Consider the following 26,090-nt stretch of genomic DNA (forward strand, 5'->3'; position numbering starts at 1 on the left):
AGATAAGCGCAGAGCTGGGACAGATGGCGAAACACTGACAGATCATAAAGACAATGAATTATTATTCACCTCTTAACTCCATATCCTCCTCTAGTGAGAAAAAGGATCTTTATATTGGAAATGGTAATGGTAATGTGGTTAACAAGATTTGACATCTTGATTAAGTGATGACATACAAGAGATGTCATAGCATCGTTAAATGGTGGCAACGTGATAAAGATCATTACTGGGCTTGTTGATGTGACCAAGGAACATCTGTTTGTAATATTTAGGGAGAGATGGATTATGGAAGAAAAGAATAGAAAATGTGTTAGTTTTCCAAAAAAGAGTAAAGGTGGGTTCCTTCAAAGCACTTAAGTTATTGCTTATTCTGTTCTTCAGAAACCTTCCCACTTGCCTGCTCTTCCTCTTTCTGAGCTATCCTGATGAATCTTTCCCCATCAGAGGGAAGGATAGTGGGTGCAAAATTGGCCAGGTGGACTGTGAATGGGCTTTGCAAGCCTAACCTATGAAGAAGGAATTCCTATTCGAGTCAGTCTAACACAACTTGGTACTGAGAGGGCCATCAAGACTATTTTGTTTGAAGAAGCTTATTATTTAAATATTGGAGAACCAGGGTGTAAGGGTCAAAAGGGACAAAATAAGGAAATAGAATTATAGGTCAAAAGCTACTAGACTGACATTAGTTTAGGATGACAGATTTGGACTTGGCATGACAGATGAGTTCCAAGGTGATTGTCAAAACACCAACCCAATACAAACAAAACAAAAAATAAAAAAATTCCAGAATAACAACAAAAACCAAATAAACATTAATGGGCTATACTGGTGTGGTCTATGTAACTGGGAGTGTGGTGCACTTGCAGGGTTAAGGTTGTTATGGAATTCAGTTTGATGAATTTTCAGCTGGTGAAACCAATACACTTAATGTAAAGATGAATTAAGGAATGAATGTCAGTTGAGATATTATTTCTAGCTGAGTGTCCAGACCTGGACACGGTTAAATATTTAATTAAAATTAATTTTATCTTTTGCAGTTTACTCTTTTTAAAAATTGACTTTTTAAAAAAATGCTTGCACTAATAGTTTACAACATTATATATGATTATGTTACCTCTTACAGGTAAACCTTTTCAGATGTATGTTAATGCCACACCACACCTAGCCCCAATAATCTTTCACACCACACCCATCACCAAATAATCCTCCACCATAGTCCATTGGGGTCTGTCTACCTCTTTGATTCTTACTCTTCAATCTCCCCTTGAAGTAGACCCAATTCTGTAGTCAGATTTCCAGGGTTTGTTTTGTTTAATTTTGTCTATGCCTTGTTTTGTTTCTTCTTATTCTGACCCATGTGCTTAGCTTAATCCCCTCCAATTCCACTCATATTGTTGCAAATGCCAAGAGTTAATCTTTTTTTTTCAAAAAAAAAATATAGATACAGCATTCCATGTGTAAATACACCTCATCTTCTTTATCCAGTCATCTATTGTTGGGCACTTAGGTTGTTTTTGTAACTTGGCTATTGTAAATAGTGCTGCAGTGAACACAGGAGTGCATATATCTTTTCAAATTAGTGTTTTTGTATTCTTTTGGCAGATATGTAGAGGAGGGATTGTTGGATCATATGTCAATTTTATTTTTAATGTTTGGAGAAATTTCTATACTGTTTTCCACAGGGTCTAGACTAGTCTATTCCCACCAACAGTGGAAAATTTTCAGGAATAGATATTTGATTTGAACAAATTCCTTTTTGTGTCTTTTGAGATGATCATATTAATTTTGGTAAATATGATAAATCATATTGATTGATTTTTTTAATATTAAACTAAAAATAGACCAAATCCCCTTTGGGCATGTTTTGGGATGTCTAATGTTTTGGTGACTCGATTTGCTAATGTTTTGTTTATATTTTTAACATTGATATTTCTTTTTTTTTAAAGATTTATTTATTTATGCATACAAGAGCTGGGGTACAGGCCAGAGGTGTGGGGGATAATAGGATTCACCAGAGACAGAGTGGGGAACAGAACAAGCAGATTGACCAAAGTACACTGCTGAGGGGAGCAGCAGGCGAGTCAAGAGAGGAATGCTGCGCCATATGGGTTGCTCCCTGGCTGGCCAGGAATCAAACTCGTGCTGCAGTGGCTGCGGATTGCTTCATAGGTTGCATCTTAATGCCTGCACCGCCAGGGAGGCCCTCACACTGATATTTCTAAGGGATGTTTGTCAATTGGTTTCTTTTAATGTTTTCATCTGATTTTGATATTGAGACAATGCTGGTCACATAGAATCAGTTAAAAAGTGTTCTTTCATCTTCATTTTCTGGAAGACTGTGTGTAAAATTGATATTCTTTTCCTTTAATTGTTTTGTAGAATTCACCAGTGAATCCAGTAGAGCCTGGAGTTTTTTTATGGGAATGTTTTTTAACTATGAATTCAATTTCTGAAATAGATACAGATCTATCTTGTACAGTGAGCTTTGTTAGTGTGCATCTCTGAAAGAATACATGTACTTCATTTGTCTAGTTTATTTGCATATAATTGTTCACAATATTACATTATTCTTTCATTAACATCTACACACTCTGTAGTGTTGTCATTGCTCTCATTCCTTTTATTATTAATTTGTGTCTTTTCTCTCTTTTTTCAAGTTAGTCTGGCTAGAGTATTCCTAGTCAGTATTTTTTACTTCTCTAAGAATTGGCTTTTGGTTTCATTGGCTTGCTCTCTTGTTTTTAGTCTGCTATTACATTTTTTCCCACTCTACTGGTTATAATTTCCTCTCTTCTGCTTACCTTGTGTTTAATTTGCTCCTCTTTTTCTGGTTTCTTAAGGTAGAAGCTGAGGTTACTGGTTAGAGAACTTTCAATCTAACATAGTATTTACAGCTATAAATTTCCCCATAATCAGTTAAGATGTTTCAGTGACATGGCACATATTCTTTTTTAAAATTTTATTAATTTCTGTTTTCCAGCCCCTCCCCCATTTTTATTGTGATATAATTGACATTATAAGCACAAATTCTGATATGGAGAGTTTTCAATTTTCCTTTGATTTTTTCTTTGATCCTGTTCCTTAGAAGGTCCTTTTGGAGCTCTTTTCTCTGGCAGGTAGATTAATCACCTGCCTGTCCTGATCAGAACTGAATATTTGAGAGGGACCTTCTGCAGATCTTCTGAGCACCCTCTCTTTACAGACTCTATTTCCTAAGACTCTGTCCTGGAAAGCTCTGCCTTGCTTGATTTCCATGGACTCTCAGTGATAACTCCTCAACCTAGGGAGATGGCCTATGCAAGGGTTTCTGCTTCCTGAGCTACAACCTTCATTTCCTTATGTCCATGTCTTGAAAATTTCTATTTCATGTATTTTTTCAATGGTTTGAAAATTTTGATTGGGAGGCTAAACCTGTTCACTCTTATTTCATGTTCATTAGAAGTAGAAGCCAGCAGTATTTTGTTTTATTTTGTTTATACTTCAGTATTGGATGTTAAAATCAACTTACTATGCTATTGCAAGCATAAAAAATAAACTGCTATACAATAGAAAATATAATGTCATTATAGTCCATGTATTAAGAGTAAATAAATTTTTTGTGAGACTTTTTAGTTATATGCATATATGCACATGTGCATTAGATTGTAATATAAAAGGCATTCTTTAGTGTGTGTCATGGTAAAAAAGTTCAAGAAATTTTGATCTGGGCACATCATGGCCTGGTACAGGCTGCAGTCTGTAATGCCTGATCAGGGAAAAATTATCAATCGGAATTATTGGGGAAATTCTCTGAAAAATGTTCACCAAATTCTATAAAATTCATCATCATTTCAGATCTGACAACCCCTAAAATGATGTGTATGAAATATCTTTGTTATTGCTCAACCAGGGTGTCCCAGACACTGTACATAATAATATATATTTTTTAAAGATTTATTTATTTATTTATACAAGCACTGGGTACAGTCAGAAGTGCGGGGGGGTGAGAGAATTCACCAGAGCCAGAGCGAGGAACAAAACAGGCAGACTGACGAAGAAACACACAGCTGAGGGGAGCAGCGGCGGTGGCAGGAGAGGTCTGCGGGCCATGTGGGACCCTCGCCGGCGGCCGGGGTTCAAACCAGAGCTGCAGATGCTGCGGGCAGCTTCGCAGCCCAGCGCTCAACCGCTGCGCCACCAGGGGAGGCCCTGTACATAATAATGTTGAGTGACCAGCATGAAAGAGCCACAGACCTTCCCTGGCTCAGTGCTAGAATGTATTTGGATACTAGAGGAGGCAGGAAGTATGGCTTTAAGAAGTTCTATAAGAACTCATTGTGCAGGGAAGATTCAGAGGTTGTGGAGATGGAGGGAGACTGGGCATGGGGGGCATCATTGCAATGAACTTGAAGGTTTAAAGAGAAAGTGAGAGTGTAAAGGACATTTGAGGAAACTCAGCTTTAGCTTATTTCATTTATTCATCAAACACACATTTATTTTAAAACCTACTATGTCTTTGAGATATATCAATGAATAAAATAAATATCCCTACCTCCCAGAATCTATATTCTACTGGAAGAAATACAATAAACAAGTTAGTAAATGACCTGTTAAAAGATAAGTACATGGAAGAAAAAGAGCAGTGGAGGGTCTATTAGAAGTGGGCTCTCTGATCTAATTTTAAGCGGGAGATATTCAGTTGGGCATATTTAGGATCTTAATATGATAGTGGTGTAATTAAACGTTAGATTGTAATACGGATTCTAAAAATATTCTAATACAATTCGAAACTTCTAGTCTGAAAATCATTCTAAGACTATTGGTAATTTGAATTCTGCATTGACCTTTGCAGCCACAGGTGCAAGTGGGTGATTCCTGAGAAAAATGGGGTGAGGATAGGGTTGTGAGAGAAATGTGGGCAATTATGCACACACTCCTCCCCCAGGTGTCCCACACGGGCAGCTCCAATTAAGGACAGTGACAAGACTGGCAAAGAAGTGTTACTGTGTGATCTAAATCAAGACATTTTTGCCCTTGGTTTCCCTTCCTAGGCATGTCTTCACCCAGCAGGGGATGAGGCCTAGCAGAAAAACCCTTCAACACCCAATGCACATCACAGGCAGTGACTATTGAGAGAGGTAGACCTGCTGGTTTTGTCTTTGGGTCTGTGTGGTCTGCATCAAGAATTTTCCAGTGTGGCCTAAGGATTTCCAAGGTTACACTCAGGGTCTGGAGTCCTACAGGATGCTTTTCTGTCCCTTTGTAAAAAACAATTAAGGTATCACCAAGATCTGAAATTTATCTTGACCTTAGGGTTTCTAGATTCTCCCTACCCCAACCTCTGTGGGCAGATCAATGCCCACTGTGATATTTTGGAGAGATCCCTTCCCAGGGCCCTCTCTCACGGGGAGGAATGCCCGCCTTTTCCCAGCTGGCTAGAGCGCGCAGGCTGGGCAGGGACGCGCACGCGGCTAGAGCCGCTGGTTGCGCATCTGGAGCCATTGCGCGCCCCCAGTGCAGTGCGCGCCGCGACTGTGGCGGTGAATTTGTTACTGAGCGTGCCCGGCCCTCTCTGCCCGCGCGGGGGCACCAGAGCCCTCAGAAGTGTCAGGCACTGCGGCGCATTTTCCCAGTTCCCTTTTAAATGACTGCGGAAAAACAGACTCTCCGAACCGCAAATGGGAAGACGGATTCTCAGACAAGGCTTGCAATGCCCCGCAGCCATCCTTTAACTGAGTCCGCAGAGCAGTTACGGTTTATCACCAGACCATCCCGGATCGCCTCGTTTGTCCCTAGTGAGACCCCAAGGCTCTGCCGGCGCTGGGCTTGCTAGTAGCTGGATGCTTGTCGTGCTTCGGGCAGCGCGGGCGTAGGGCACGCGTTCGCGCACACCCGCGCACACACCAAAACGCGCAAGGTACGACAGGGGCGCAAGGGCTCGGGTGCCCCGCGTGGGGGTGGGCATCGCGGAAAGTGAAGCTACGATTAAGGAATGGCTGCATCCTGCCAGGTGGAAGAATGAGTAAAAATGACGCGGCGCCACACGTCCGACAGGCCAGGCTTGCTGCCGCGCATCTAGGGACCCCAATACGCTTCAGGCGCGCTCCCTGCCCTCACATGTCTATTTTCCGGACGTGTGATGCCAGCAAACGGCAGGAAAAAGACCCATTTAGAGAGCTAGACCTGCATTTGGAGACTCTCCTTCCTCTGCAAAAGCACCGACAGGAAGATCCACCAAAACCGCCGATCTCCAAATAGCACGGCATTGCGGCGTTATCGTTGGTTACCAACGTTGAGCACGTTTTGGTGTTTACAAAATTTATTTATTTATAGGCTAGCTCGTCCTTTTATGCAAGACGGGAAAGGAGAGCGCAGCCAGGAGGGAGAAGGGAGGGAGAATTCCTATAATAAGCATCAGCGCATTTTTCAGAGCTGAACCCAGCCGGGTTTCCATTTCAAAAAGGAGGCAGCCTCTACTGCGATTGCAGAAGAGCTCGCGATGTGAATTAGGGACCGGGAGACATTGAGCGGCGAAACAGTCCATCTCGGAGGTACCTGGAACTAAACACACCACACGCACACGCACACACACACACACACACGCACACGCGCGCGCACAGAGTCGTGCGCATCTACACGGCCAGGATGTATGCGTGTGCGCGCGTGTGTGCGCGTGTGTGAACTCCCACATGCTACTGCTGTCTGCTTCTGGCCAGTGGCACTGATGCTTGCCTCCTCCCCGCTCGCCCCCAGATTCCCCTCCCCTCCCTGTTGCTTTTGTCTGGAGGGTGTTATGGGTTTGTGTGTGTATGAGCGTGTGTGTTTTTGGATTTCAGACTAATTTTCTGGAGTTTCTGCCCCTGCTCTGCGTCAGCCCTCACGTCACTTCGCCAGCAGTAGCAGAGGCGGCGGCGGCTCCCGGAATTGGGTTGGAGCAGGAGCCTGGCTGCTCCTTCGCTGGGGCTCTCCACGCTCAGTCCCCGGCGGCAGGAGGAGCCTGGACCCCGGCGCCGCTGGCGTGCGGTAGGCGCCAGAGCCCGGGTGAGCAGCGCGGACAGTGCCCTCCGCCGTCTGGGCCCTCACAGTCCCCCCTGGGCGGCCGCGGCGCTCCCCAGGTGGGACGCGCCGCGCCACCTGCCTGCGCCCCCTGCGCCCAGCGGCGGTGGCGGATTCTGCAGCATCATTGGGGGCCCCCGTCGCGGAGCCATCGCCTCTGGCAGTCTCCGGGTCCTCCTTTCAAGGGTCCTTCGCCTGGCCTGTGCCATGGAATCCTGTCTCGGTGACCCTGGTCCTCTCCTCTCTCGAGCTCAGGCTTGGAGAGAGGGTGGGCATATTGGTGACCCCAGCGGCGCAGTGCCACCGGGAGCCAAGTTCATTTCTGGGGCCAGAGCTGGGCATGCATCCATCCACAGTCTTCCGGTTGGGGTCGGGTTGGGGGTGACGCTAGCGCGCAGGGAGAGTGCCCCAACGCACTGTGTATGCGGTCCTGCGCTCAGTCTTATGCCTGTCTGTTTTTTCTCAGCCCCGAGGTGCGTCCGGGATCCCCGTGAGCTTCTGGCAAGAAGCCTGCATCCCAGAGAGTCCCGGGAGTGCCGCCGGCCGGTGCCCGGCGCGCCGGGCCATGCAGCGGCGGCCGCGGGGGAGCTCTGAGCAGCGGTAGCGCCCCCTGTGTGGCGGCCGGAGATGCCCCTACTACAGTGAACCGTGCGGCCCTCTAGGACACGCTCAGTCGGGATACGCCAGGCTCAGCGCGCGGGGTGGCAAGAACTGAGGAGAGCGAGCCCTGAGCGCGGCAAGGGCCGCCCAGCACCCGCAAGGAGGCCGGCTGGGGCGCGTACTCCGGGTGACTCGCACTGGCACTGGATGCTAGGGATGGTGTCCTGGACGAGGTGGCATGGACCTGCGATGGCGAGGCTCTGGGGCTTCTGCTGGCTGGTTATGGGCTTCTGGAAAGCTGCTCTTGCCTGTCCCACGTCCTGCAAATGCAGCGCTTCTCGAATCTGGTGCAGCGACCCTTCTCCTGGCATCGTGGCATTTCCGAGGTTGGAGCCTAACAGTGCAGATCCTGAGAACATCACCGAAATGTGAGTTTCTGGTGCTTTTACCCTTTTCTCCTCCTCCCTAGGCCGGGGCTTGCTATGAAGGCCCCTCGGGCATGAATGTTGTTTCAATTCCGGAGGAAAAAGCCAAGAGAAGAGATGCAAGGGCTGGGCCATTTGTTAGTTACCTGTGTGTTTCATTGACCTGGGGCTGCTAACAAGGGGAACGGTGTGACAGTTTAAACTAAGTTTTAAATATTATATGTATTCAATAGATACATTCCTTGTGTGAGAAGGGATTCCATATGCACTTTGTATTTCCGTGTCTGGATGTGGGCGTACTTTAAGCCTTCCATGTGCAATAAGTTAGTTTTGGACATTTTCGTTTCAATAGGGTGCTATGTGTATGTTGTGTTAGGAGGAGTTCCAGTGATATTTACTGGGAAGGAGGTTAAAATCATTAACTTTTTTGAAATCTGTTGAAGGTTACAGGCTCCATCCACTTCAACATCTTTCTCTGAAGTTTAGAGTTCACCAATTTCCCTTTTCATTTTATATATCAGATTTTGCTAAGGAGATTGCATCCAGAGATGGCCTTGAAAATGATCTGTAAGAGGAGAAGTTCTGAGTGTCGAAATGTACTGGCTCAAAAGAGAAAATGTGATCGCTGGAAGCCTAAAAGCCTGGTCTGATTTAATTTGGATTTGACTTCCCAGAGATACAATTTTGAGACCATTTGGATTATAAATCTTAATTCCTCACTGAATAATTTCCCAGGACTGGGCTTGGATGATAAAGCAGTGTGTAGTGCTGTGATGAAGGTGGCCTTTAGCATGAGACTCCTAGGTCCTAAAAATGTTTGAGTTTATCCTGGTCTGATGGAGAAACAAAATTGTTTTTCTGTTCTTTTCCTCTGATGCCTTGTGAAAAATACATTGCCATGTAGGAATTCACCTCCTTTCGCTAGCATTCCCCCGTCATCTCTTTTATATAGACATATATAAATTAGAACAATATATATATATATACACACACACTATATTACATATATTAGAACTTAACGAGTTCAAATGATTCATTATCATGAACTTTTATTCATCCCTGTAGAGGATTATAAGGCAAAGTTTATCCTGACTTCCCCTATGGTGTCTGACACTAAGACAGTTACCCCTGAAAGTAGGGCTTAGGCTGTGGCCTTCCGGTTGGTGAGTGCGCATGCATTTCCTCCACCCTCCCCCACCGAAAAAAAAAAAAACAAAAACGCACACCCATTTTCAACCAAGGTAGGCCAAGACAACCTGTTTTTTTATGTAAGTAAGAGACCTTCCTAGTTTCTGTTGTTTGTTTTGCTGGTGATGCTCAGGTTGGAAGGCTCCGGCAGAAGGAAATGACAACAGAACATTGGGGACCCTCTGGCTAGCAGAACTAAGATGTGCTGGGAGCAGCGACAACTGTCAGACTGGATCAGGATGCTTGGGTCACAATCTTTTTGGCAAAGAGAGCTTCAGGCAAGGCTGCTGCGGAAAAAGGCTGGGTAGGGCCCCAACTGTGCTGGCCCTAGGCTGGGCTGGCAGAGGCGGTCAGAGAGTTTCTGGTCTTTTGTCAGGATCTGTGTGTCTTTTTCAAGAGAAGGGGTATTGGTAGTCAGATGAAGGAGGCCATATGAATTCACAGCCCTTCCGACTATTTTGAAAAATGAGAGCCTTTGTATAATTAGATGTCATGTTTTTGGTTTGCTTTAAAATTCTGTGTTAAATGATAGATACATGGTAGAGGAAATGAAATAGGGCTAATCATTTTTGCTTTAATATTTTTTGCACTTTACTATTTTTAAGGCCTTAATCAGAGAAAAGGAAGACTCTTTAAATTTAAAAATTATTATTTTAAACCTTAGTGGTCTTTGTTGCCTGACATATATGAAATCAATAGATTTGCCAGAGCTTTCTTAAATCAGTTCTCACAACTGCTGTTTCTTTTATTTCTGATGGCAAGTTCCTATTTTCAGGCATTTGAAAAAAATTGAATTTTAAAAGTATCAAAGCATTTGCCACATTTATTCATTCAATAATGGCACCATTAATTTCTACTTGTATTTTTTTCCTTTTGATTTAGAAATCCATTGAGACTGAGAAGTGTATAGGGATAAGTGACCAGGATGGGGAACTAGGTTATTCACATTAGGCAAGCTGGTAGAAAAAGAATGTTTCTTTGCTTTATCCTTCAACTTTGCTTGAACCCAGACAGTTTGCATCCCACTGTCTTTATCTGTAAAACATATCAGAATACTTGTTTGGAAAACATTTCATATAATTATTTTGAATTCTGTTGTTTTGATGTCAAAATGATACTAGTGGATGAACTTGTTTTTCTCTTATCCTTATATGACACTATATGTGATCTTTCTCTTCCATATTAATATTTGCTTGAACAGCTTTTAAATTAGTGGCCACTGGATACCAGCCACATTTGGAACCAGATTGGACACACAATTTTTTTTTTTTTACTATGTTGATAGGCCTAATGGTATTCCTTAAATAACCTGTGGTAGAGTTCTAGTTTAATGGTGTTTAGCTGAAGTTAAAAGTTTCTATTTTTTTAAAGGCAAAATTTAAGTGAAAAAACCCTGTGATTAGAACTTACTGAAACAACTGAACTTTCTGTATTGTTTTCAAATAGTGTTTGTTAATATCTATATATTGGGAGAAAAGTACAACCACTGTACCTTTTATAATTCAGAGACAGTCCTTGAAGGAACATTTGAAAAATATAGGTACAGACTAATTGACAGGATTTTACTCCTGTTTCTACATGCATATTTTAAGCCAAGTTGACATTTCATTTTTAGAACCATTGTTTGAACCCATTTTACTGAAAGTCTTCCCATTACTGTATATTGCATCCTCTTCACCCACTAACTTAATCTATATCTACAGCTCTGTATTGCTCTCAGTATTATATATCACGCTTGCCCAGCCTCACGCTTGGGATAGTGCTAGACTCTGTTGTTTGGAAATGGTTATACCAAGGCAGTGCTTAGTTAAATTTAAAAACAATACTGCTATCACATAGAATTGGGATTCAAGAGTAAAGCCAGTTGGAATTATGTAATCAGCCATTTAAGTCTCAGTTGTAGCAAGTACCAAAATGCATTGCAAAGGGCAAGTTCTGTTTCACTCAAGTGGTAAAAGGCTTGGTTAAAATAGGTCATGCATTTTTTTAAAAACTGTGTTCACAAACACATCATCTTAGTCATTTTTCAGTGTACTGTTCAGTAGTGTTAAGTATATTGTCTTTATTTTTTTTGTGAAAAGCATGGATTTTTATATTGCCCACATAGGAAGTCAATGATGACCAGTTTTTCCCCTGAATTTCTTGGGTGACAGTCTCTGATTTTGGGGTAATATTTGGAGACAAAGCTAATGTTTTTCTTCCTAGTATAACATAAAAAGAACTTGCAGCTTCTGCTGCCAGGGCTCCTGTGTACAATTTATTGTTGGCTTGGGTAAACGACTGTAATGTTATATCATTAATACATTGATTTTGGCCCTCTCACCTTAGTAAGCTTTTCCACTGCAATTAATTGTACTAAGAAAACCCCCAAACCTTGGCATTCATAAGGATTCAGTGAAAGGTCTCAGTTTTATTACTCTGATATTTACTGATCAACTCATCAGGGTTCTAGAACTTTGGATTGTGCTTTACTTGCAGTTGAGAACTGCAGAATAAAATTTGACTGTGTTACATAAGCCACACTGGACTTGTTAATAAATAAGGCATTCTAATTTACATCGTTCATTATTTAACACAACTTGCAAACTGGGCTTCAAATGTGCTGTCTTCACAGTGAAGGTATTTCCAGAATCCAGCTCAGCATGACCATTTGAGGTTTTTAGTTTTGTACAGTCAATCTCTGCATTATGGAGGTTTTTGTTACATTGGATAAAACAATTGAAAAGCTCTAAGACCTTTCTGACCCTGCTTTCTTTCACCTCCCCCTGCATCACCTCTCATTGACTACAGGAAAATGTGTTTGATTTTTTTCTTCTCTGAAAAGTGATATTTCCTTATGGGAATTCAAAGTAGTAGAGTTAAGAGAAGAGCCTGGAGTGTATGTTATTACTAGCAAGTAATGGGAAGTTGAGATAATGTGGTCTCAGCTCCCCAGTGCTGAGTTTAGTTCTGTTTAAGATCTTTCACTGTTTCTATCCCATAAACCTCTGTTTGTGTTTCTTTCAATATTCCCTTGTAAAGAAGTTTTCTAAGCTGAAAAGTTGGCTGAACAGCTGAGAGTTGAGGTCTTTCTCCCTAGGAACATTCTGTATGATCTCTTTGACGATATCTAGGTCATAGGAGTATAAAACCTAGAGTTTTTGTTTAATTGGGGAAAGGAAATTGAATTTCTTTTTATTTTCTTTTCCTTTTTTTGGGGTTTCTTTTTTGCTTATGGTACCAACCAAGTACCTCAGTTTTAACTCATTGCTCTTCCTGCCTACTGGAGAAAGCAATACCATCAGTGTTAACACCACACTGACCTGACTCAGCTTTACTGCTCCTCCAGAGAGATTTCTTGTAGGTTCAGAACTTTAGGGTAGAAGGTGGCATTGAACTTGCTGCCCCTTGAAGTGGTGCCAATATTTGGTTCCTCTTGGTATTTATAAACCAGTGGGTGATTTGGGGGACAGGTTATTTAGATAGGACACACCTTTTGCTTGTTTGATGTGCGTGAGAGAGATGGAGAGAGGAAAGTACTGAACTTTGGATTATTAATAGCTGATTGATCATTTTTATAATCTTCTTGGTCAAACTATTTTAAAACACAGATGCCACCATGCCTCCCCGAGGTGGCTCATCTCTGAGCTCTGCAGGCCCTGGCCATTTTAGTTCTATATTTGATTGCTGATCAATTTCTATTTAAGAAGGCGAAGATCCCACATAATCGGGAATCTTCTTACCACTTACTTTGCTCTCTGGGCTGACCAAAGGACTAGAAAGTCATAAATATTGATCTGAGCTATGTGAATGTTCTTGAATGTTATACCCTGGGAAGAGAAGTAATATATAGGTATATGTTTACATGTTTTTGTTTTTTTTTTCAAGTATGCTATTTTCCAGCTGGAGTCAGTAGTTACCTGATCTCTATGTCTCTGGGCTGACCTTGTTGGGGACATACCCTTTCCCCGCAAACCCCAAACTACTAAGATTGTCCAAGATTGGAATTTGAAGCTCTGACTAGTTTCTCCTGGCTCTGCAGTTCCACAAAGCTTCACTTATGGAGATTATGTGGTTTATACATCAGTTAAGAAATGGAGGGTGGACAAAGGGCTTAGAGGTTGGCAGTATGAGACTCTGTGGTATCCCATGTATATATTTTCAGTGTCTGATTTGAATTCCCCAAACCATGTCTTGTAAAATGTGACCTGCCAAGGAGGCTGATGCATGTTCATACTGGGCTGATGAGTCCAGAGTCACAGGGTCACTTTGAATCAGGATCACAGAAGGACAAGGGGCCTTGCATATGCTCTGCTCCAACCCTCTGCATAAGCCAAGGGTAGTAGAGAGAGCCTCCTGAGGCTGTGCCACTTTAAAAACATGGAAGGGGCCAAATACTCCTTTTCCCAGCATCCCAAGGCAATGCCAGTCCTCTGCTTTCAGGTGCCTCCCCGCTCTTCTGTGTCCTTGTACTGAACCTCACTCTGGTCTACCATTTTAGAAATGTAAAAGATGTGAAGACAAACTCAGTCTGGCTAAGTCTGTACAAACCCATGTCTACCAGAGACAATTAAAAAAGGCATGAGCTAGTGATCCCAAAGCAAAGGTCTTTGGGAAGAAATGTATATTTGTATAGTTTGCTCTGAGGTTTTTTTTTTTTTTTTTTTAAATTTCAGGAGTTCCTCCTTGTGAGGCAATTATACATATAAATCAAATGGCAAAAAAAAAAATCTTCATGAGTTGGCAGCGATGAAAGAGGCTAACCTTGTGTCTGCTGGACTACCTTGGTGGCTGGGGGTTGGAGCAGGGGCAGCGGGCCATCTCTGGAGTCTTGGCCACAGTCAGGGGTAGCTACGTAAGCGGAGGAACCCTCAGCTCTTCCTACAGAGTCCATCTTTACTTCCCAGAAAGACGTGTGGCTGGAGAGTACTTATTCTGCACACTCCTTGTTGTCCTAAGATGGAAGGATGTGTTCAGAGGCTGGACCAGTGAGCAAGTCTCAGGAGCCTGACGCATATCCAGAATTCATTCTGTTACCATTTGTATGTTGTCTGTAGCCCATGCCAAGAGCTCACTTCTAGACATACCTCTGGTTTCCCTGCAGAGCTTCTCCCCATGGATCTGGAAAGTTCTTTGCAGACATCTGCTCATTTGGGTTCAATCTCTTTCTCAAGTAGGTGGGAAGGTCCTGAGAGCTTGGAGGGAATGTAGGTTTGACTAGCATGCCTGGTTTTCGGGATCAGGTAGAGTCTGACGTGGGACAGAACCCATCCCATCCAGTGCTTCATTTTGGTCTCTGTCTGTTCGGTTCCACTCAACCAGATTTGGCCTGTAGAGTGTTTTTGGAAAGGTGTGACAATTTCAATATATGTTCGCAGGCTAAATAGCATGTCAGTGGAAGGAGGGGTCTTAAGCATGCTCTGGGGACTGGGGTTTCAGCTCATGTTTTCCCCTTTCCTTCATTTATGCTCCTTTGCAATCTTTTATACTATGAAGAGAGAAATGATTTGTGTCCCTTTGGGAATCTGGCATCCTCTCATACTAAATAAAAATGCAATAATCACATGCCACTGAAAGTTCCCATTTTTACTGCCAACAAGGGCTTATTGTTTATAGCACCTCAATTTTTGCTGTAATCTTCATATTCTAATAATTCTGTGGACATAACCACACACTCACCCCAGAACTTTATTTGTGTATGTACCATGTATTTATGAATATATAACTATGTTTAAAACTCTACTTTGTGGCCTTTTTAGACTTAATGATCATGACTTGTATTTTCTTCCTTAAATCAAAGTTTTAGTTTTGTTCTAATCATACTATGGATTCCTTTTAGAGGACTTGGTGGGAGCTCTTCTCCGAGTGAAGCAGTGAGTGTTTGTTCTTTGATTGGCGACCAGCGTGGCTCCTCACACACCTATTGTGTTTATTTTCTTTGATTAGTTCTCATTGTAAACAAAACTATATTTTCAGGGAGGCACTTTTGAACAATTCTGCTATATTAGGATTTTGATTTTCAGGCTCTGAAATATAGTGCACTCTAGAAAAATAATCTGTTTCAAGCTCTGTTCTGTCACTACGGTTGTCTCGTGCATGTGCCCAGCCCCAGCAGAGAGAAGCCAGGGCTGTGCCTGTGTTGTCAGACTGGTGCTCCCTGTGGGGACTGCTTGCTTCCCTGCTTCTGTCCTTGTGTACTCGTGTGTGTTTTGTGTGCAGGAGTGGGAAGAGGTGGGCAGAGAGCTTGAGATGATGGCCTCTAAGTTCTGTGGTAAAGTATAAAAAACAAAACAAAACAAAATTCACTCACCTTTCTGGTAGGCAAACAAAAGCCTTTCAGTTTTCTCCCAGCTTCACTTTCCTAAGCTCTGTGGCTGCTACGGAACCCAGAGCATTAGGCGAGGTGGCTCCTGGCACGATCCCCTGCATTTGGTTTTTCCCTTTGTGATTCTTGAGTCTACTTAGGCTGTTTCTGGTCGTGCTTCTTATCCCTCTTTCCTATGTTCCCTGACCTCTCTCCCCAACATACCCATACACATAAATGCACACACACAAATGCACACAAACATACCACACAAGCACACACATTTTTACACACACACAGGCAGGCAGGTGTTTGGCTGCAAAATCCCTTTAATGGATTGTGAAGAAATCTTGGATTGCGTTTCCTGTGGGTTGACTACTATCATTCCCATTGAACCCAGCTTGATATAGTCAGCGGACAGCAGCAAAGAAGAGCTTAGTATCACTGAGGGGGGCCCTGGATGTGGAGCTGGGATGTGGGGTTCATGTACACAGTGTAAGAACCCGGGATGCTGGGTGAGTCTTGAATCTCACCAGTTTGAGTTTCCTTATCTGGAAATTGGAGCTTGGGACTTAGACTGATGCTGATCCCTGAAAGGCTCTGTGCTTCCAAATCAGCCAGCCGTGGGCACTAGTGTTTCCTTTCTGTTCTGGAATTCACCCAGGTGGCCTCCTCCAGGCCCACCAGAGTTTGCTCTGGATCGCTTGGTGGCTTAAGCAGCACAAGTCCCACCTGTGGGCTACCACTGAGTCCAACTCTGAAGCTCAGGCCCTGTGGCTTTGTGGGTCACCTGCTCCTGGCAATTGTGGGTGGCAGCACTTCCATGGTTGCCCACAGATGGAAACAAACTTTTGGTTTTTTTCTTGGAAATAGTTTTCCTAGCATGTACTATCTACCTGCATGTCTCATCAGAATACCTGCCCCAAATGCATTCTGATTTTTACAGCCCATTTTGGGTGTTTTTCTGCGTATGTGCATGGGGGAATTACTAACAGGCTTACCTCTCTGGCTGGTCTCAATGACCCCTAAACAGGGGCTAGCACTGAAATCAGATTTCATCTTCTGCCCATTAAGTTTTCCTTTCATCCTGGCTGGAATAGTTTACCATGTTTCCTAATTGTCCTGTGGACTGCTTGCCAGCTAATTCAGAATTTGTGCAAACATTACTTTAGTTCAACTAGTGTTTATTTAGGACACTGGGGCAATACAGACAAATGTGCTAAGTACACAGTTAAGGAGCGCCTATGTGGCTTATACCTACTGGGAGAGACAGAGATATAAACATCTACCTTTAATATAATATGATAAGGATAATCAGTGCACAAAGAGATAACACCCACACTCACACTGTGATTGTTTCAGCTTCAACCAGCCACAGAGCCCTTTCCAAAGAGGCTTCCCCTGAAATAGGCCTCTCAGTGGGAGAAAGGCAGATGTGTAGACTGGGCATGAACCATCCTGGATCCCTACTTCCTGTGATGACACTTACCAACTGAGTTTAGTTCTTTTCTCTCTGTCAAATAATTTTTTTAAAAGATTTTTATTTATTTATGCACACAAGAGCTGGGGCACAGGCCAGAGATGCGGGGGCGGGGGATGAGAGGATTCACCAGAGACAGAGTGGGGAGCAGAACAGGCAAACCGACTGAAATACACTGCTGAGGGGAGCAGCGGGCGAGTCAGGAGAGGTCTGCTGCCATGTGGGTAGCTCCCTAGCCAGTAGGGGAATGAACTTGTGCTGCAGAGGCTGTGGATTGCTTCATAGTGCGGTGCTTAACCCCTTGCGCTGCCAGGGAGGCCCTCTGCCAAATATTTTTTGATGTTCTTGGGACCTCATCTATTCATATTCCATTTGAGCAAACTGTCTGATTCTAAAACCAGCTGTTCCCTTTGGCGACAATGAAAGAAGTGGAGAACCTCTGGGCACAGCTCGTCATCCCATCTCTGTTACAGACCCCATCCTCTGTCTCAGTTTTCTCTTGACCACTGTCCTTATTTCACCTGTATTTCAGGCTCTTTTTCATGTAAACATCAGAAGCTAAGAAGCAGGACCAGGGCTCTCCTGTCTTATAAAAGTTTCCCTTTAGTGCCACCCCTTCCTCTGCCCTCTGCTTCCATCCCCCTTTCGTCACTGCCCTTTCCCGGTTCCCTTCAGACTCCACTGTATTTTTTATTTCTATTTCCCCACCCCCTAGTCCAGTCTCAATCTACTGTTTCATGGACCTTGCACTCCAATGTTGTCCCCAGAGTTGTCCATGGGTATAAATCAAGGCATTTTTCTTTCTTTTTCTTACTGGCTTCTTAGCAGAACTTGCCTCATCTCTCCCTCCCTCTCACCTGAAGTATCCTTTTCCTTGTACCTCTCTCATTGATGCTCCTTGTTTTCTCCACACCCTGTAGGTGTGTGGTCTTAGTCTTATTTGCAGCTTCTTTTTCTCTCCTCCTCCCTAGACATTGATGTCCTTTTGGCTTCTGTTCCGGGGCTGCGCCATCAGGGGGTTATGCCGCCTCATCTACAGCTTTGTTGCTTCTGCTCACCTGTTGTGGCCTAATCTCTGTACCTGCCAACTCCTTTTTTTTATTATTTTTAAAATTTTATATATTTTACATCATTTTTCATATTTGCACAATGTATGCATTTTCATCTTGTTTATATTCCCCATACAATTCCTACCACCCTTGTTTTGATCCTACTCCCCCACCCCATAGTGTGCCTCTGGCTTATAGTTGCTTGTTGATTTTGATTTTTACTTTATTATAATTAGTCTTTTCCCTGGTCCCTTATTCAGGTTTTCTAGATTCCTGCTATGAGTGAGACCATCCGGTATTTTTCTTTTTCTTTCTGGCTTATTTCGCTGAGCATGATCCCTTCCAGCGCCATCCATGTTGCTACAAATTGCATGAGTTTATCTTTTTTGATTGCTGAGTAATATTCCATGGTGTATATGTACCACATCTTCTTGATCCAGTCATCTGTTTTTGGGCATTTGGGTTGTTTCCAAAGCTTAGCTATTGTAAATAAATAGTGCTGCTATAAACATAGGGGTGCAGGTACCCTTTGGAATTAAGGTTTCTGTGTCCTTTGTGTACCCGTCAACTCTTAGTGATAATCTTTGGGCTTACGTTTTCAGCTACTACACAACATCCTCCTGGACTTGTCATAGAGTGTCACACTTGCCATTTCCAAATTAAATTTGCTGTCATTGCCAGAACCCATCTCCAGAGTTCCCTACCTTCGCAGATGCCAGCACTGTTCACAGAGTCATGCAACTTGGGAAACTTGCCTCCTCATCTCTTTAACCTCTGTATTCATTTAATTTTTAAGTTATGTGCACTTTTCTAAATTTCCAGATTTCTAAAATTTGTTCGATTCTTTTGATCTCTGCTGCTTCCTTCCTTCTCTCCCTCCCTCTCTTCCTTCCTTCCTCCTTTATATCTCCCCATCTTACCCCCCTGCCTTCTCCCCCTCCCTTCTTACTTTCTTCAAATAGTCATTGGGGTCATGGTGAGGAGAAAGACGGGCCTGGTCTCTTCACAGCAACTTTAATAGGAAATGAACCTATATTAATTAACAAAATTAATTCATTCCACTATTTTTTGCCTGAAATGGTGCAGCCTCTTCCTGCCTGGTTTCCTGGCCTCCATTCTTGCCCCCTCTCTACCCATAAGTGAAGCTGTGCTGAGTGGTGTTTTTTATTTTTTTTATTTTTAAAAAATTTTTATAGGAATATCTTTTTTAAAAGATTTGTTTATTTATGCATACAAGAACTGGGGTATAGGCCAGAGATGCGGGGGGTTGAGAGGATTCACCAGAAACAGAGTGGGGAGCAGAACAGGCAGACTGATTGAAATACACTGCTGAGGGGAGCAGCGGGCGAGTCAGGAGAGGTCTGCTGCATCATATGGGTTGCTCCCTAGCCAGCAGGGAATCGAACTTGTGCTGCAGAGGCTGCGGATTTCTTCATAGGTTGCATCTTAACCCCTTGCGCTACCAGGGAGGCCTGAGGGGTGTTTTTTAAATGCTGGTCTTATCATGTTCCTGCTTCTAAATGTCTTGTGGTTCACCATATCGCTAATACATAAAGTCCAAAGTTGTTTTTTTAGCCTTTTAAGTAAAACCAGATTGTCACTCTATTGCTATGTAACAAGGCGTATAACCCTCACATGGGCCTGCGTACACAGGTCAGCATAATAATTGCTTTCTACACTAAGGGATCTATAAAAGAGAACGAATTGTAACTGGAAGCTTGCTTGGTGATCTTGGAATTAGAGCAAGGGCACTTAATTCTACATTTAAAATGTTAAATGACACTAAGTTAAGCCGGCCTGAGGCATCCATCTCCATAATGGGAGAGCCTTCACAAAGGGAATACAGAAAGAACTTGAAGTACTTTGGCCCAGACCTGTGTCCCCTGGATGGACACTCCTTTTTCTCTCCTTTCACTGCCCAGCACCAATGCTGATTGATACATTCTTTCTTTGGAAAGGTTAGTGCCTTTGGCCAAGGCTTGCTCAAGCATAGAAGTCTTTCAGATTCTTTAAAATGATTTTGCACATGTTTTCTTTGAAATTCAGTCATTTTTTGGTATGGAATTTCATTAGTAATCAGCCTTTTAGGAAAAATCATGTTTGATAAGAAATACAAACAGCACAAAGGAATGTATTATGAAAAACAAGTCTCCCACCTGCCATGGCCGCCAGCCCTCGTATCCTCAACCCCCTCTCTCCAGTAACAGTGACTGATTTGAGTTTGTGTGTCTGCTTCCAGAAATAGTCCTACTCACAAATGTGAGTACACATGTGTGTCTTTTTTTGTGTGTACACCAATGAGGACATCTTATGCCCACCCTCCTACATATTGTTGTTTGCTTTTACTTAATAATGTATCTTAAAACTGTTTCTAAGTCAGCATGTGTATACTGTCCTTATTTTTTTCACAGTCACACAGTAATCCAAGGAATGAATGGACAACACATTATTTAACCAACCTCCTTTTGAATAATCTTGTCATACATGATTTTATTTATAGAAAAAAATCTCTAGAATTTGAATTGCAGGTATTTGCAAGAAATTTGTGATTTTGATAGAAATTGCCAAGTTCTCTTGCAAAGGAATCACATCATTTTATTCTCCCATGAAAACTGGAAGCACCTGTTTTTCTACAGCTAAGCCAATACTATTTGTTATCAAACCTTTTGGCCTTTGTCAATCATATTCCTGGGAAATGATATTCACCATTGTTTTATTTTGTAATTCAGTAATTATGATCCAGATGAAAATCTATTTATATATGTGTAAGTCATTTGTATTTTTTAAAAATGAACTACATTATCATGTTAGTTAGCCGTTTTCTTTTTCTATTGGGTTGGTGGCATTCTGAAAAGCTGATTTATAAAATCTCTGTAACAATAAGAAAATTTATACTTTGCCTTATGTTTTGCTTGTGTTCAGATGTTAATTATGACTTTATTTTCTATTCCTTTGCAATATTGAAGTAATTTTTTGTGGTAAGATTTATTATTTCTCCTATGACTTTCATGTTTTAAATGTGGCTTGGATGAGTCTCCCTTTTTCTAAGAATATACAATAAGTTCTCCTATATTTTTTCAACTATTTTTATTATTTCATGCTTTTGTAATTTCGAGTTTTGCTCCATTTGGAGTTTAAAAATCTAAACAGCGAGATCATGAAAAAAAATAGTTTCATTATTTCCAGGATAGCTAATTAGCCACTAGATCTCTTGACACCATTGATTATATAATTTTACCTTTACCCACTAATTTAAGAATAATAACTTGATTATATATTAAGATTACCTTTGTATTTAGACCTATTTTAAGATTTATCCTATTAGTCTGTGTAGTGATGGGCTAGCAGTAAACTTTTATCTCCTGCACCTTCAAATTTTTATTTTTTGTCTATTTCTAGCGTTAGTCTTTCTCACTGGTCTTTTTCTTCAGAATTTTCTGGTCTGTTCTTACATGGTAAATTTCCATATGAATTTTGGTAACTGCTTGCCTGGCTTACCCCACATTATATTGTTATTTTAAATTAAGATAAAATTATAATTATATATTAAAAAAACTTATGATTTCTTAACAGTCTTTTATTTTAAAGACACATTCATTTATTTATGCATACAAGAGCTGGGGTACAGGCCAGAGATGTGGGGGGTGAGAGGATTCACCAGAGACAGAGTGGGGAACAGAAAAGGCAGACTGACTGAAATACACTGCTGAGGGGAGCAGCAGGGATTCAGGAGAGGTCTGCTGCACCATCTGGGTTGCTCCCTGGCCCGCCAGGGATCGAACTCGTGCTGCAGAGGCTGTGGATTGCTTCATAGTACGGTGCTCAACCCCTTGTGCCACCAGGGAGGTCCCAATGATTTCTTAAGAAGTCTTAAAAGCTCATCATCCTCAAATTCATACCACTTTCTCTGGAGTTGTTGTTTGCTACTCCTTTTCTTCAATGACGATACAGTCACTGAGCTTTTAATTCCTCTACTGCGCTATCCTCACACTGACCTCCCTGGCATCACATTGGCTGGTACTGTCTGCCTGAAACACCATTTTTCTGCCTACTACCTCTGACTGACTTCTTGGTCTCTCTACCTGTGGACTGTGTGCCTCCATTGTGTGCTCTTATACCCGTGTTTCTCAATTGCAGCATAGGTTGCTTAGCATTATGATGCATGCTGGGAGACCTGTTTAAACACACCCTTAGAATATAAACAGTATGAAGGTAGGGGCTTTGTGGATTTTGTTTATTCTTCTTCCCCAGTCCTCAGCTCAGTGTCCTAATGTTACAGCAATTTCCCAGAGAAATATGGCAACACTCAGGGAGGTGGAGAGAAAGAGATTTAATTGTCACACCGGTGGGCTCAGTGGGATAGCCCCCAAAAGTCTCAGCATCCAAGAGCAGATATGTCAGGGTTTTTTATAGGTTGTATTAGCATAAGCATTCTTTATTGTTTGGGAAGGGGGTCAAGGTAGTCCTGGATACTGCTATGAACAAGCAGTACACCCAGCAACTTCTCCACTCCAGCAAGCAGCAGAATCTAAGCAACAGACTCCCCCAAGCAGCACACTTAGCAACTTCCTGCTTTACTAATTCTCTACATTATACGCATACATGTGGGCATATGCACATGCACATGCCCGTCTCCCCACCGCCCCTCCAGCTATCATTCAGAATTTCAAATAAGAGGATTTATTAGTTGTTTGGGCTGTCACTATGTACATTTCTAGACATGATTTTAAAGTCATGCAGTTCAGATGTTTGCTTACCTAAATGACCTTCATGGAATTAAATAGTCCATGTTGGTTCATGCACCACAAGTGGTCGAGTCTTGTGGAGACATAGCATAGCTGGAAAAGGGAGAAAAGCAAAGCCATGTTGAAGCAGGCTGATTGGGAACCCAACAAGAAGAGAGGGGAGGATAGAGAAAGGGCCAGCAAACGAAGAGAGGTGTAGCTCAACAACTGGGGTAAATCAAGGGGAAAACCTTCATTCCAGGGACATCTGATCACAAACAAATAGGTATAATGAGAAAGATTTGTGGTTTTTGTCATGTAATAGCTAATAATGGGTATCCCCGCGGGTCCATTGCTTTCCTGTGATTGCATTTATGCTGCTTCACTTAAAAAGCATTTTGGTGTGGGATTTCAGATGAAATTTATTCTTGGAGTATGGAGGATAGGGGCTTTATTTTCTTTCTTTTTTTTTTTTTAAGAACTGCAGACATCAGTGTGTCAGGTCAAATTTAATGGGCTTCTGACACCCATTCTTTTGTGCATTGTAACCAAGGTGTGTTGGGCTGATCCTATGATTGTTTTATGGGGCTTCTTTCATATTTATTATAACTAACACTATTATATATCTTAGAAATTATAATAGTGGTTTGCAAAACTGATCATAAACAACTGATATACATGTGAGATAATCTTCCTTGAGATAAATAGTACCCATTTATTTATGTTTATAGAATGCAGTCTGTTCATAATACTGATACAAATGAAATAGTTTAGATTCCATGTGTATTTTTAAAGTTAAATTTTTTAAAAAGGAATGGAAATTGTGGAATCAACATGAAAAAGGTCTTACTTTTAGTTGAGCTTACTTTTGGTTGACTCTCATGATAAGTATACGTGACCCTCTGGGATTTAATGTCTTAATTATCTCATTTATTCCTTCAGAGTATTGTTCCTTCAATAAAAACAATCTTCTGGAGCTTAACTACCTAGTGCCTTGACAGCACTATTGAGATTTCTATTTAATCCAGCCTAACAGACTCAACTCTGTCATTACTCTCCTTTCACTGTATTTGATATACATATACACATACATGTATATATACACATATATATACCAATCAAATATATGTATATACACACACATACACACACGTGCAGTTTAGAAAGGAACATTTTGTTGACACAGACATCCTTTGCCACATGCAGTTGAAATGGTGGACAGGAATTGACTAAACAGGCATATTTTGATTGATTGATTGATTAATTCAATTAGTCAATCAACAAATATGTTTTGTACATGTTCTCCCACCACGCACTTTTTTGGTGGCAAGACTTAGGCCAGCTTCTGCCACTTAACATGGCTTGTTAAAGGGCCCCAGACGTGGTCTCAGGTAATCCCCAACCTTATCTTGAAACTATGTGGACAGTCCAGCCTATTCATTCCAGCTCCATCAGTACCACCACAGATAGCAGCCTTGACCTTCCCTCTACCCCCACACCACTGTGCCTAGGCATATGCACATCTGTAGCACCGCTCATCCTTTTTCCCTGGAAAAGGCCTGCACGGATCCTGGGAGTGGACTCAGAAAGTCTTTGAGTAGGGAATTCTGGAATGCTACTAAGGCAAGAAGACAAGTGTGATTTCCAAGTAGGAGCATCTTCCTGGCCTATAGACCCCTTGCCTAATATGGAGGAACTTGGCTGGAAGAGTGCCAGAGTGAGGGCCTCTGATGTGCCTGCACCCTCTGACCAGAGCTGAGAGCTCCAGGGACACAGCGGTTTGAGTGTCATCTGGCTTCTGCATTGAGGTAGTTTTGAGCTATGATGATGCTCTGGAATAGAGGAAGTGTGGGGTATGGACGCTTGTCTCATTGCAGTCTCCCCTCATGAGGGGAATTCTTGAACATGCGGATCTGTTTCCAGTGAGGACGGCATGTGCAGATTCCTCCCTCTGATTCTGACTGCAGTGAGCTTTGTGACATCACGGACACACTCAGACCAGCATAGGCCTGTTCTAGGCAGTGAATGGGGATTGTTAAACATCAGTAGCTACCAGCTTTCAGCCTCTTTCTTACCTGTACAGATTTCAGTATTGCATCTGAAACATCTGGGGCTGAATGTAATATTTTAAGAGCAGCTCATTATAGCTGAATGGTTACTTTTTTTACTACACCCTCTGAGAATGCTGGGATTGTGAAACCTGCCTAAATAGTTCCTGTTCTTTTCTTCCAAACAGAAAAAACACTGAGTAGGTCAATTGCTGTAGGTAGGTAGATTGACAAATTCACATCTTCATTTTCTTTGAGACAAGTAAGGGAATGACGCAGGTTGTGAGACAAGGTTGCTTGGTGGGTTAAGAGTCCCACTCTGAAGTTGGTCTTTCCTCCTATTTTGGACTAGTTATTAAAGCCCTCTGATGTCTCAGTGTTCCTATCTATAAAAGGGGACATTACTAGTGTTACAGGGTGTAAGGGCAGGACTGGACACAGTGCAGGTTTTCTATGATCCAGCAGACCGGGTAAAGGAGGAGTCAGAGTCCTCAGTGTTTTTTTACAGGTTTTTTATTTAGATTACCAGGTACACGGCAGGCAGGGGTGCTGGGGGGCCAGCCCCCCAGCAAGTCTTCACTCTGGGCTCTCTGACCTTCTCTTGGCTTCTGCTTCTCTTGCTTCTCTCTCGGCTTCTCTGCTTCTTGGCTTCTGTTCATTCTCAGCTTCTGCTGGCGTCCCTGTGACGCTGCCCCTAAAAGCACAGTCTCAGCCCAGGTGAATCCCATCTACCTATGCCCACACCCTACTCCAGGTGCCCGCCATCAGGCGTACATTAAGGACCGCAAGGATCCATCATCTATCCTGATGGCGGGAGGGCAGAAAAGCCTGACATTTTTCCTTACCCTACACAGGGCAACCCCAAAAGGCAATGGGATGGCCTAGGTGTGAGTCCTCACCCGTGTGATTTAAAATGAAAACCTTTGAATAAGACCCAATTGCAGGCACACACAAAAAGGTTAACAGAAGGTTTATTTACAAAGGGAAATGAAAAGAGTGGTGTAGGGTAAAGAAAATGTCAGGCTTTTCTGCCCTTCCGCCATCAGGATAGATGATGGATCCTTGACCTGAATGCATGCCTGATGGCGGGCACCTGGAATAGGGTGTGGGCATAGGTAGATGGGATTCAGCTGAGCTAAGACTGTGCTTTTAAGGGCGGCGTCACGGGGGGGGACGCCAGCAACAGCAGCAGCAGCAGCAGTAGCAGCAGCAGCAGCAGAAGTCGCAGCAGAAGCCGAGAAACAGCCGAGAAGCAGCA

General features: G+C 42.6%; 1 protein-coding gene across 5 annotated transcripts in view; it reads left to right on the forward strand.

The window, feature by feature from the left end:
* Nucleotides 1–7,727: 7,727 nt before the first annotated feature.
* The window catches only part of NTRK2 (neurotrophic receptor tyrosine kinase 2), a gene marked incomplete at its 3' end in the record, with an annotated part of 340,861 nt that continues 322,498 nt past the window's right edge, over nt 7,728–26,090 (forward strand). For all 5 annotated transcript variants that reach the window (XM_084238704.1, XM_084238705.1, XM_084238706.1 and 2 more), the window contains exon 1: nt 7,728–8,063. In XM_084238704.1, coding sequence (XP_084094830.1) covers nt 7,843–8,063 — 221 coding nt within the window. In that variant the 5' untranslated portion in view covers nt 7,728–7,842. The remainder of the gene's footprint in view (nt 8,064–26,090) is intronic.

The sequence above is a fragment of the Talpa europaea genome (genome assembly GCF_964194135.1).
Source record: "Talpa europaea genome assembly, chromosome: 7".
In the NCBI taxonomy this organism is placed as follows: domain Eukaryota; kingdom Metazoa; phylum Chordata; class Mammalia; order Eulipotyphla; family Talpidae; genus Talpa; species Talpa europaea.